At 38.7% G+C, this 13992-nt stretch overlaps 1 protein-coding gene across 7 annotated transcripts in view; it reads right to left on the reverse strand.

The window, feature by feature from the left end:
• Positions 1–6210: 6210 nt before the first annotated feature.
• LPXN (leupaxin) overlaps positions 6211–13992 on the reverse strand; it is a 43815-nt gene continuing 36033 nt past the window's right edge. For all 7 annotated transcript variants that reach the window (XM_033860733.1, XM_033860731.1, XM_073808989.1 and 4 more), the window contains 2 exons: positions 7795–7943; positions 6211–7470 (listed from right to left, as the gene is read on the reverse strand). In XM_033860733.1, coding sequence (XP_033716624.1) covers positions 7201–7470; positions 7795–7943 — 419 coding nt within the window. In that variant the 3' untranslated portion in view covers positions 6211–7200. The remainder of the gene's footprint in view (positions 7471–7794; positions 7944–13992) is intronic.

Here is a 13992-nt window from a genome sequence, read left to right on the forward strand (position 1 = left end):
GACGCCAAACCTGTCGACACCTGGATCTTGGACTTCCAGCCTCTAGAACTATAAGAAAATAAATTTCTGCTGTTTCAGTCATCCAGTCTGTGGTGTTTTGGTATAGCGCCTCTGGCAAAACTAATACAAGTAATAATGATGCCTGAGAATTTCCCTTGAATTATGGTTAAGCCATTGACAGGCAGTGAACATCATGGCCTTGGAAGGTTCCTGAACTCTTTTCCCTTGGTTCTTTCTGCTTCCTTAACCTGGGTTCGCTGTTTTCTATCTAGGGGAAGCAGCTAACTGGATGGATTTCCTGTGCCATGGAAATCATTCTGTCTTGAGCATTACTTTGTCAATATGTTGCTGCAAAGGAAGATTATTAGCTCACACTGAAGCTCTTCTCCTAATCTCCCAGCATTTTCAATTCCATCAGCTTTCATCCTTATCCCTAAAAAAGATTTCTAAAATCATCCAAAAACAACTAAAAGCCTGCCATGGTTTCACAGTCTCCATGGAAATTCTGCAGAGGGAAGCTATACTGACTTCCTTGCATATCTCTTGGACTATTTTGTTAATGCCTTTTATGTATGGTTCTTGGAGGTTTACAAAGCTCTTTCGCACTTATTATCTTGGTTAATCCTCACAGCAAACCCACGTGGGAGGTATTATTACCCACACTGAGCATATTATGAAACTGAAGTTCGGAGAAGATAAATAGCTTAACTAATGTTTACATAATTTGTAAGTGGTACAATTGGCCTGTGAACTTGGGTCTGTCTGATACCAAGGCTACAGTTCTTGCCACTATACCCCTAAACAACATAGGTTGCACCACTGGATCACCCTTCCTGCCCTGGTGCCCTCACTCATCCCTTGAAAATTCACCTCATGGGACATATTTCTGAGATGTATTTTACACTGTTGAAGTAAAGCCTAAGAGAAAGTGTCCCAGGCAAGGGATACTAAACAGACATTGGCCTGGTTCTAGTGCTATCACTAAAATTGAGTGATCTTGGCCCATTCATGTAATTGATCATTTTTCCATAGGTAAAACGGAAATAATAATCCCATTGCCCACTCTCTTCCTCCCTAAGTCCCCTCCGCCATTACTACACTAGCTGTAAGCTAGTGTAATGCATTAAGCTTTCTAGAACTGGGAACATTTTCAAATTCTGCAAACAAATGGCTTACGACCCATTCCAAACGTGATCATCAGTGACTCGAAGACCTTTCCAGTGAATTTTTTCTTACATGCTTACCTCCTTATAACTTTCCCCAACAGATGCTCTAAGTTTCCGTATCTGGTGGTACTCATGGCCAGGGGCACGCTGATGCTTCCTACTGCAAGCACCTGTGACTCAGACTAAAGGCTTTCTTTGGTCAGAAGCATGTCCAGCTTGCATAGAGGGAGGCAGAGGTGGGGTGGGGGGGACTAGCTGGCATCCCATGTGGTCTACAATAAACCTCAGAAGTCACGAAGAGTGTTGAGCTCCAACTTCCCCAGCAGCAACCTGTTCATTAACGAACACTGAATTGGTCCTTTGCTGTCTCATGCCCTCGCCCCCCACCACCGGTACATCCAGCAACACCCTCCTAAATAGATTATTGCACACGAATTCTAGTCTCAGGGTCCACTTCTAGGAAAGCCCAAACTAAAAGACACTCCAGGATGAAAGGTAGTGTCCCCAGGCAATTTGCATAAGGGAATTAACTGAGTGACGGGATCCCCATTACAACCACTGTTCCCCACAGAGTGTGTTGTACGTCACCCTTCTTGTTTCCCCATGTTTCCTTCTTTACTGGAAGCTCTGGAAATTTCACCTTGTCCAACTCACAAGTTCTCTTGTATATCCCATAACTTTCTCCCCTCCTTCTTTCCCTCTCTCTCAAAATGTTCAGATTATTTTAGGAAAACGTCTCTCTCTCTAAGCTCCCCCACCTTATTTTTGAGCCTCCGATATTTCCTAACTCATATCTGAAAATGCAAGGGCACCAGACAGGGAAAGTCACATTTTCCCAGTGTCATTGGACATAATGAAAACCATCACCCTCAACCTCCAGAACACTAAAAAGCATCCCTACAATCTCCTCTCAGCATCTCTATAAATGTCTTCTTTGTCTCCCTCAAGCTCTTATAAACCCAATTTTCTTCAAGTACCAACTTTCGGGTAAAGGTAAATATAATTCTCTTATAATTTTCCAATGTTTTTCCTTTTTTGTTTGCAAGTAAGGCATCAAGTTCTTTAAACTATTTTTCACTACAAATACACAGCATTACGGTAACATTAAAGATCTGCTCATTTTCTATGCAGGGGCACTAGACAAAGGAGCTTATATGACATGACTTTCAACACATTTCTGCATCTCAGAGGATGGCAGCACCCTTCCCTCTTTTCTGCCCCCTTAGTGATATTGATACACATTACTCAACTTTACTAACAAATTGGACAGGAACAAGAAGTTTGTTTTCTAAATATATGAGCTATGCACAGGATGCCTCAGACTTAAAATACAGCATTTCACTGTGCTCTAATGTAAAAAGTACTGGGCAGTGAGCAGATAGTTTTTTGGTCTATTTGTTTTTCATGGTGACATGCAGTGTACATTCTGTACCACTATAGAGTTTACTCGTTCATTTTTTCACAATACTTTAAGTTTACAAAAGAAAGAATATGTCTGTTCTGCTTACTCAATTAATTGGTGACACAATTCCAACTCAAATCAGCTGAAGCAAAAAAAGAAAAGTTACAGCTTCCCAGTCTGACGCTAAGATGCTGATATGCTAAGACTGAGTGGCTCAAAAAAAAGAAGACATTGCCTCTCCATTATTTATCTCTACTTTCTTCTGTGTAGGCTTCGTTCTCAGGCTCCCCAGGTGATGCTAAAGATACTACTTCGCAGCAGCAAAGGGCTTTTAATATCCTCCGAGCCAGAATCCTAAACAAATCAGGGGCCTCTTTCCCAATAAGTCCAGGGAAGGTCCTGGGGAGCAATCTGATTGGCTTTGCTAGGGTCACATATCTACCCCTGATCCAATCACCTTGATCCAGAAGAACAAAGAACGTTTACTGGTCAGGCCTGAGACTTGGAGCTGAGCGTAAAGTCAGCCCCACCTAAGCACCTGGACTGAAACATGGGAGCTGTGCAGTTCCTTGTGGAGAAACTAGACTGAACAAAAATGGTGCTGAGAAATGTACTTCCATTCTGTTTCATATCCCAAGTTAGCCCCGTCATATAATGCAACATAGCATATCAAAGTCCAAGGGCAATAAAATCCAAAATCAAATTGTCTCACCAACTCTGAGTTAAAGTTTACAGGAAGTAAAGTCCTGTCTGATTTCTTGATTTGGTCATTCTCAGCTATAGGAGTTGTATCATTTACACCCGTGATCTGAGATATCTCTCACCGGAATTGGGATAGTTTTCCCAGGCAGAAATGTTATTCCTAGAACGCAGTATTTGTTGAGATTTGGTGATACCTAAAATAGGGAGGCAAGATGGATTGCTCTCACCAGGATGCCAGCATGTCTATGCAAGTATCAGAATCCATGGCCTGTCAACCTAAATACAGTCACGAGATGTCTTTTCACAGGAAGTTGATTTAAACACTATGCATTTACCGTAACTGGGGAGGAGGAACCTCCTACGTTAACAGTATTTTACCGAATAGATTGAGACATTGCTGCCTCTGGGCAAAATTATACATTTGTAACCAGCACAACGCAAGCACCAGCACTGATCTGAGAATTCCTTCTTCCTCCTCCAGGGGATCCCAGTAGGTTTCCATTTCCCCTTTGACCTCTGGGTTGCACTTACATGCTGCCCTGATGGAGAGTTTTATCTAATAACACAACCTCCACAATATTTTGAGGGTAAGTAGTCACCTTTTTAGTTTCATATTTTAGTGGCTGCCACGTCTGCCCTTATTAAGGACCTGCTCACACCTGAGACACTTGCCCCTAGAGAGAGTTGTCACTCCTTCTCACCTTTATTTCAGCTAGAAGATCTCCCTTCTCAGAGTCTCACACTGAAGCTGCTTTTTGATGTTTCTTAATGCCGTGCCCCGCCCCACCCCCAGGGCCTAGGGAAGGTCAGTATCTCTGCCATATGTTGCTTTTAACATTCTGTTCCTGGCTCTCCTCTGCTTTAACATCCAGTAAAGTTCTCAGGCATGTTCCCTCAGGGCACTGGAAAGATCTAGTTTACCTTCCATATTATCTTGAAACTCAGAAGCTCTTTAATATTTTTGTTTTTGAACATAGAGTCATATAAATTCAAGATTGCCCTCTTTTTACCAGTACCCAGATTTTTCAATATTCACATCTCCTCCACAGAGCCCCTGTGTTTTTAGAAACTTAGTCCTGCCCCTAACTCTGGAAATGATCTAGTCTGGTTTAAGGCAAGCTGCGTAGTACAATTCCCCAGCAAAAATCACTGGTGGGTACGTGACCTAAGCTAGTACAGTTAGGATGATCTCAGGACTTTTGCTTGCAAAGATAGAGAAAAGTACTCTCTCTCCCTCTGCTGGTCACAAACAGGGAGCCTGTAGCCAGCAGCCATCATACAAGATTACGTGCTAGAACTCGTATAGAAAAAGGATGGCCATCTTTATCGAAGTACCACCTTGGAGGACTCTGTACTTATTCCAAAGAATCATTGGCCAAACTGAGGATTTCCTCCTTGAGAACAGAGTCCCCAATCTATGGCACATTATTTTATAAAAATATATAGCCTCACAGGTGGGAAAAACCTGTCTTTTGAGGGTAGGTTTTACATTTTTCTTTAAATTAATTTTTATTGGAGTATGGTTGCTTTACAATGTTGTGTTAGCCTCCACTGCACAACAAAATAAATCAGCCACACACATACAGGTATCCCCTCCCTTTTGGACTTCCCTCCCATTTAGGTTACCACAGTGCATTAGGTAGAGTTCCCTGTGTTTATATTTTAAAAGCTATAACTTACTGAGAAACAAGAGTCAACAGGTATATATCAGTGTGATAATAGTATTTTTTTAAACAGGTGAACTTTAAAATTTTGAGTGGTTTCCTTGTTGCTAAAACCCTGGTTCTGAAGGCAGCATCTCCTTTTGAACAAATCTATAACCACTTACTTTCATCATGAAAAGAAAAAGTTTTCACTTCTTAATTTCACCTTAGTAAACTCTGGTTTTTCTTCGAAACTTTTAAATACATAGATTCTACTGAAATCTCAAAACAGCTAATCCTTAAAAAAAAAAAGTCAGCTCCTGAATGTTCTTTCTTAAGGGTTAAAACCCAAGTTTCCTTTGTCAAATTCCCAAAGCAACCATATTAACATCTGCAAATGACACCACAGAGTCACATGCAGTAAAGAGGATGTTTAGAGATCGAACATATACTTTGCTTAGTCTGGTTCTCAGCCAGCCCAACAGGACAAAAACCCAGCTGCTGGCTCACACTACCTGGGTGACCTCCCACGTAGTTTGGATGCCTTTGGAGTTCCTAACTGTTACTACTTCCTTTTAATTTTCAAAAGCCCCTTATCATCCGTTCCAATAAAGGAGGCCAAAATGATACAGCTTAGCAAGAATCATTTAATCCATTTCAGTTCTCCAAGAAATTCTGGGCCCACATTAATAATCTAAAGACACCAACTTCAGCCCTATGTTTAAAAATACCTCCAGTGAAGGAGTTTTCCTCAGTAATTAAAAAAATTTTTTTTAATATATTTATTTTTGGCTGCGTTGTTGTCTTCGTTGCTGCGCGGGCTCTCTAGTTGCTGCTAGTGGTGGCAACTCTTTGTTGTGGCGCACAGGCTTCTCACTGCGGTGGCTTCTCTTGTTGCAGAGCAAGGCTCTAGGCGCTTCAGTAGTTGTGGCTCATGGGCTCGGTAGTTGTGGATTGCGGGCTCTAGAGAGCAGGCTCAGTAGCTGTGGCACACAGGCTTAGTTGCTCTGCAGCATGTGGGATCTTCCTGGACCAGGGCTCGAACCCGTGTCCCCTGCATCGGCAGGCGGACTCTCAACCACTGCGCCACCAGGGAAGCCCTGTACAATTTTACTTATAATATTTTTCAGAGGAAAAAATAATTAAGTGGAGATTTTTTTTAGGTGGGCCTGGGATTTCCTAATTCTAACTGGAAAATGGTGAAATGAGGTTTTATAGCATCTTTCTTCAGAGATGCTCTAAGAACAGCCATCTTGTTTGTCTTTATGAGACAAATATGAATTAAGGAAGATGCATGTTTCATTTTTTCAAACAGCTTTATTGAGATATAATTGATATACAAGAAAATTGGACAAATAGATACAAATTTATGAGTTTGGAGATATGCATACATATGCAAATATGAATTTGGAATTGCCTAGTGGAAATCACTTTTTCCATAGGTAAACAAAGTGATGAAAAACTTTTAAGAAGCTTTGCCATCTTTTAATCAATCACCAAAGTGCAAAAAATAAAATAAAGTGAATGTTATGAGCCCAAATTAAGAGAAAAGTTAGTGACTAGGAGTCCCCCCTTTTAATTTCTTTTGATTTAAACGAAGTGTCCATTGTATGGAAGTAAACAAGAGGTATGATACAAATTTAATTGCACATTGTGCCTAGTATATAACATGGGAAGCAGGAAAGTTTATTTACCAAAGTAATATGACATTGAGTCATTAAAACCACAAGCTACTTTATTTATCAATGATGTCAGTATTCAAAGTTGTCCAGTTAAAAATCTACTTTCTCTTGAAAAAGAAATACACTGAAAGGAAATGCAAGGAGCTTAAGAGTGATATCATGATTCCCAATAGCAAGAATAAAGTCTGCAGCAGTGACTGTGAGAAAGTGAGTCACAGGGAAATGCGGGCAGCTTAAAAGACCCAGTTACGAGGGCCAGAAAAGAGAATATCTGAGTAGAGTCATCATAGGGGTGAAAATGGAGAAATGTGAGTAAACCAGTGTGGAATGAATGTGTGCATGTGGAAAATACATCTGCAGAGGCACTAGACAGCAGGTCCCAGACCTAAATTCAAGTACCTGATAAAAAAAAAAAGTAAGGCTTTAAATCAAAACTTAATACCACAAGCCTAGTCATGTAACATCTAGACGTTCCCTTATTTGTTCATCATCTTTGCTTTCTCTGTAAGCCTATTGAGCAGAAGGTCAGTAAGTACAAATGTACTCTTTCCTCTCTTGGTTTAAATTTTATAGCAAATCAGAAGAGGGTGTAGGTATAGCTGAGATTACAGTGGGAAGAGCTTATTGAAGCAGGGTTGACAGTAGGTCTTGTCATTCTGCTCTCTGAAGATCCCCTTCGACAGCTGCGTCAGGCAGAAAGCACATACAAAGTGCTCAGGATGGAACTTGTAGCCCATGGCACTGATGCAGCGACCAGTGATGGGCTGCCCACACCCGTGGCAAAGGGTTCCTCGGCGGTGATGGTAGTGGAGTTCACAGAAGGGACGTCCATCCAGTTCAAAGAAGGAGCCAGTAGAAAAACTGCTAAAGCAGTCCTGGGTGGGGTGGTGGAGAGAAGAAAAAGAAAAGCGAGGCAGATGTCAAGCAGTAAAAGCATCAGCAAAACTTCAGCCTTGAAATCCCTGCCAGTTTCCTGCCAGTGCAGGACTTCACTCGGGTTCTTGACAAATAGAGGCTAGAATATTGCCCATCGGCACGACAGACAAGCAAATGCCCACAATGGAGGCTGTGTTTTGTGTTCCTTTTAAGAAGGCCCCTGTCAAGTTCTCATCCCGAGCTGTGAACCCTCTTACCAGCTGCCTCTCAGAAAGGAGAACCCTGACTTTCCCTAAATCCAAGAGGTAAGTGAGTATACAGACCCCACAGACAAAGCACTCTGGGTGCCAGACAGTGTCCATGGCTGAAAGGTAGTTTTCCAGCACTGGGCGGTTGCAGCCACCACACTTGGGTGAGAACATGGCTAAGAAATCCTTCCTGCAATACGGCTTCTTGTCCTTCTCATGAAAGCCTGGAGAGAGAAAAATCAAGGGTTCACTACTGCACTGTGGGAGCTTAAACCAAGTTAGAGACTGAGAAGAGGCCGATAATTTAAACTCTCCCAAACTCAGGGTCTTCATATTCAAAATGGTGCTAATAGATACCTACCCAAAAGGGCTCTTAGAAGAAATATATGAGACAATGCAGGTGAAGTGTTTCCGTATTGGGCCTGGTTCATACTAAGCATTTAATAAGCATTAAGGTCTATTCCTCCTCAGTGCCTTTGTACTGAGTATTCCCTCAGCCTGTACAGTTCTGCTCCAGGCCTTGACATGGCTAGCTTCGCCTTGTGTTTCAGAAATCAGCTCAAATATCATCTTATCAGAGAGGCATCTCTTTAGCCTGTATCTACACTTCATCTTTTTTATTGTCTTTATAACATTTTCCATTATATGAAATTTTGTGGTCTGTCGTACATCAATGGAACATTTGCTCTGAAAGAAACTAGATATTGTTGCTCTGGTCACATTATATCCTAGTGCTTAATATTTAAAAAATAAAGTACTATTAAGTAATAATTTCCAAATCGATGCAAGATCTAAATATAATGATGAAAACCCTACAAATACTTGAATTAAATATGGATAGGTTCCTCTTTAATTGAGGAATGAGAAAATTGTAATAAAAACGGCTCACATTTCAAAAGCAAGTTAGAGACTAATAAATTTAGCTACATTAAAAATACATATGAATGACTTATGCATGACGAAAAGATATCATAAGCAAAGACAAAGACAAAGGAGAAACTGAGGAAAATATCTGATAATTATATCTCAGAAAAATATAGCTAACATAAGAGTTCCTAACTGGATTCATGATTTAAAGTATTTTTTTAATAAAATTTTTAAAAAATATAAAATAAAATAGAAAAAAATCAATCCCTAAAAATTAAATCAAGTTTAAGCAAATTAACTTAACTGTATATCAAATTGATGATATGACTAAAGAAAGGCAATGATTCATTCATGTGGCTTTAAAACACAGTATTTTGACGGTATAGTCACACTGGATCTATCCTAAAGACAAAAAGAGCTACAAAGAAATTTTAAGCTTTTTTCAATAATCTTGTTTTTGCAACATTTATATTGATTTCTTTAAAATAATATGGGTAGATTTATAAGAAAGCAAATAATCAGTTATAGTAATTTGGTAATACCCTTGCTAGGCAAGGTTTTCAGTGTGAAAAAAAGATACAAGCATAATATAAAACAATTTCAGTAAAGGAAAAAACCTGTAATCTTATATTAGAAATATCAGTATAGAAGATAGTCTCATCCACCAGAGGGCAGACAGCGGAAGCAAGAAGAACTACAATCCTAGAGCCTGTGGAACAAAAACCACATTCACAGAAAAACAGACAAGATGAAAAGGCAGAGGGCTATGTACCAGATGAAGGAACAAGATAAAACCCCAGAAAAACAACTAAATGAAATGGAGATAGGCAATCTTCCAGAAAAAGAATTCAGAAAATGATAGTGAAGATGATCCAGGACCTCGGAAAAAGAATGGAGGCAAAGATCGAGAAGATGCAAGAAATGTTTAACAAAGATCTAGAAGAATTAAAGAACAAACAAACAGAGATGAACAATACGATAACTGAAATGAAAAATACACTAGAAGGAATCAATAGCAGAATAACTGAGGCAGAAGAACGGATAAGTGACCTGGAAAACAGAATGGTGGAATTCACTGCTGTGGAACAGAAAAAAGAATGAAAAGAAATGAAAACAGCCTAAGAGACCTCTGGGACAACATTAAACGCAACAATATTCGCATTATAGGGGTCCCAGAAGGAGAAGAGAGAAAGGATCCGAGAAAATATTTGAAGAGACTATAGTCGAAAACTTCCCTAATATGGGAAAGGAAATAGCCACCCAAGTCCAGGAAGAACAGCGAGTCCCATATAGGATAAACCCAAGGAGAAACATGCCAAGACACATAGTAATCAAATTGGCAAAAATTAAAGACAAAGAAAAATTATTGAAAGCAGCAAGGGAAAAAAGGACAAATAACATACAAGGGAACTCCCATAAGGTTAACAGCTGATTTCTCAGCAGAAACTCTACAAGCCAGAAGGGAGTGGTATGATATACTTAAAGTGATGAAAGGGAAGAACCTACAACCAAGATTACTCTAGCCGGCAAGGATCTCATTCAGATTCAATGGAGAACTCAAAAGCTTTACAGACAAGCAAAAGCTAAGAGAATTCAGCACCACCAAACCAGCTCTACAACAAATACTAAAGGAACTTCTCTAAGTGGGAAACACAAGAGAAGAAAAGGACATACAAAAACAAAACCCAAACAATTAAGAAAATGGTAATAGGAACATACATATTGATAACTACCTTAAACGTGAATGGATTAAATGCTCCAACCAAAAGATACAGGCTCACTGAATGGATACAAAAACAAGACCCATATATATGCTGTCTACAAGAGACCCACTTCAGACCTAGGGACACATACAGACTTAAAGTGATGAGATGGAAAAAGATATTCCATGCAAATGGAAATCAAAAGAAAGATGGCATAGCAATACTCATATCAGATAAAATAGACTTTAAAATGAAGAATGCTACAAGAGACAAGGACACTACATATTGATCAAGGGATCAATCAAAGTAGAAGACATATCAGTTATAAATATATATGCACCCAATATAGGAGCACCTCAATACATAAGGCAACTGCTAACAGCAATAAAAGAGGAAACTGACAGTTAACACAATAATAGTGGGGGACTTTAACACCTCACTTACACCAATGGACAGACCATCCAGATAGAAAAATAAGGAAACAAAAGCTTTAAATGACACAATAGACCAGATAGATTTAATTGATATTTATAGGACATTCCATCCAAAAACAGTAGGTTACACTTTCTTCTCAAGGGCGCACAGAACATTCTCCAAGATAGATCACATCTTGGGTCACAAATCAAGGCTCAGTAAATTTAAGAAAACTGAAATCATATCAAGCATCTTTTCTGACTACAATGCTATGAGATTAGAAATCAATTATAGTGAAAAAATGTAAAAAACACAAACACATTGAGGCTAAACAATACGTTACTAAATAACCAAGAGATCACTGAAGAAATCAAAGAGGAAATCAAAAAATACCTAGAGGCAAATGACAATGAAAACATGACGATCCAAAACCTATGGGATGCAGCAAAAGCAGTTCTAAGAGGGAAGTTTATAGCTATACAAGCCTACCTCAAGAAACAAGAAAAACGTCAAATGAACAATCTAATGTTACATCTAAAGGAACTAGAGAAAGAAGAACAAACAAAGCCCAAAGTTAGCAGTAGGAAAGAAATCATAAAGATCAGAGCAGAAATAAATGAAATAGAAACAAAGAAAACAATAGCAAAGATCAATGAAACTAAAAGCTGGTTCTTTGAGAAGATAAACAAAATTGATAAACCATTAGCCAGACTCATCAAGAAAAAGAGGGAGAGGACTCAAATCAATAAAATTAGAAATGAAAAAGGAGAAATTACAACAGACAATGCAGAAATAGAAAGCATCCTAAGATACTACTAAAAGCAACTCCATGCCAGTAAAGTGTACAACTTGGAAGAAATGGACAAATTCGTAGAAAGGTATAATCTTCCAAGACTGAACCAGGAAGAAATAGAAAATATGAACACACTAATCACAAGTAATGAAACTGACACTGTGATTAAAAATCTTCCAACAAACAAAAGTCCAGGACCAGATGGCTTCACAGGTGAATTCTATCAAACATTTAGAGAAGAGCCATCCTTCTCAAACTCTTCCAAAAAATTGCAGAGGAAGGAACACTCCCAAACTCATTCTATGAGGCCACCATCACCCTGATACCAAAACCAGACAAAGATACTACAAAAAAAGAAAATTACAGACCAATATCACTGATCAATATAGATGCAAAAATCCTCAACAAAATACTAGCAAACAGAATCCAACAACACATTAAAAGGATCATACACCACGATCAAGTGGGATTTATCGCAGGGATGCGAGGATTCTTCAATATATGCAAATCAATCAATGTGATACACCATATTAACAAATTGAAGAATAAAAACCATATGATCATCTCAATAGATGCAGAAAAAGCTTTTGACAGAATTCAACACCCGTTTATGATAAAAACTCTCCAGAAAGTGGGCATAGAGGGAACCTGCTTCAACATAATAAAGGCCATATACAACAAACCCATAGCAAACATCATTCTCAATGGTGAAAAACTGAAAGCATTTCCACTAAGATCGGGCACAAGACAAGGATGTCCATTCTAGCCACTCTTAATTCAACATAGTTTTGGAAGTCCTAGCCACAGCAATCAGAGAAGAAAAAGCAATAAGAGGAATACAAATTGGAAAAGAAGAAGTAAAACTGTCACTGCTTGCCGATGACATAATATAATACATAGACAATCCTAAAGATGCCACCAGAAAACTACTAGAACTAATCAATGAATTTGGTAAGGTTGCAGGATACAAAATTAATGCACAGAAATCTCTGGCATTCCTATACACCAGCAACAAAAAATCAGAATGAGAAATTAAGGAAACACTCCCATTTACCATTGCAACAAAAAGAATAAAATACCTAGGAATAAACCTGCCTAAGGAGGTGAAAGACTTGTACTCAGAAAACTATAAAACACTGATGAAAGAAATCAAAGATGACATAAATAGATGGAGAAATACATCATGCGCTTGGATTGGAAGAATTAATATTGTGAAAATGGCTATACTACCCAAAGCAATCTACAGATTCAATGCAATCCCTATCAAACTACCAATGGCATTCTTCACAGAATTAGAACAAAAAAATTTACAGTTTGTATGGAAACACAAAAGACCCCAAATAGCCAAAGCAATCTTGAGAAAGAAAAACGGAGTTGGAGGAATCAGCCTCCCCGACTTCAAGCTATACCACAAAGCTACAGTAAACAAGACAGAATGGTACTGGCACAAAAATAGAAATATAGATCAATGGTACAGGATAGAATGCCCAGTGATAAACCCACGCATGTATGGGCACCTAATTTATGACAAAGGAGGCAAGAACATAAAATGGAGAAAAGACAGACTCTTCAATAGGTGGTGCTGGGAAAACTGGACAGCTACATGTAAAAGAATGAATGTAGAACACTACCTAGTACCATACACAAAAGCAAACTCCAAATGGATTGAAGACTTAAATGTAAGACCAGACACTATAAAACTCTTAGAGGAAAACATAGGAAAAACACTCTTTGACATAAACCACAGCAAGATCTTTTATGACCCACCTCCTAGAGTAACGGAAATAAAACCAAAAATAAACAAATGGGACTTAACTAAACTTAAAAACTTTTGCACAGCAAAGGAAACCATAAACAAGACAAAAGGACAACCGTCAGAATGGGAGAAAATATTTGCAAATGAAACAACAGACAAAGGATTAATCTCTAAAATATACAAACACCTCATGAAGCTCAATATCAAAAAAAACAAACAATGCAGTTAAAAAGTGGGTGGAAGATCTAAATAGACATTTCACCAAGGAAGACATACATATGGACAAGAGGCACATGAAAAGATGCTCAACATCACTAATTATTAGAGAAATGCAAATCAAAACTACAATGAGATATCACCTCACACCATTCAGAATGGCCATTATCAAAAAATCTAGAAACAATAAATGCTGGAAAGGGTGTGGTAAAAAGGGAACCCTCTTGCACTGTTGGTGGGAATGTAAATTGATACAACCACTGTGGAAAACAGTATGGAGGTTCCTTAAAAAACTAAAAATAGAAATACCATATGACCCAGCAATCCCACTACTGGGCATATACCCTGAGAAGATCATAATTCAAAAAGACACATGTACCACAATGTTCACTGCAGCTATTTACAATAGCCAGGCCATGGAACCGACCTAAATGCCCAACAAGAGATGAATGGATAAAGAAGACATGGCACATATACACAATGGAATATTACTCAGCCATGAAAAACGAAATTGAGTTATTTGT

The sequence above is a fragment of the Tursiops truncatus genome, chromosome 8, assembly GCF_011762595.2.
Source record: "Tursiops truncatus isolate mTurTru1 chromosome 8, mTurTru1.mat.Y, whole genome shotgun sequence".
Taxonomy (NCBI): domain Eukaryota; kingdom Metazoa; phylum Chordata; class Mammalia; order Artiodactyla; family Delphinidae; genus Tursiops; species Tursiops truncatus.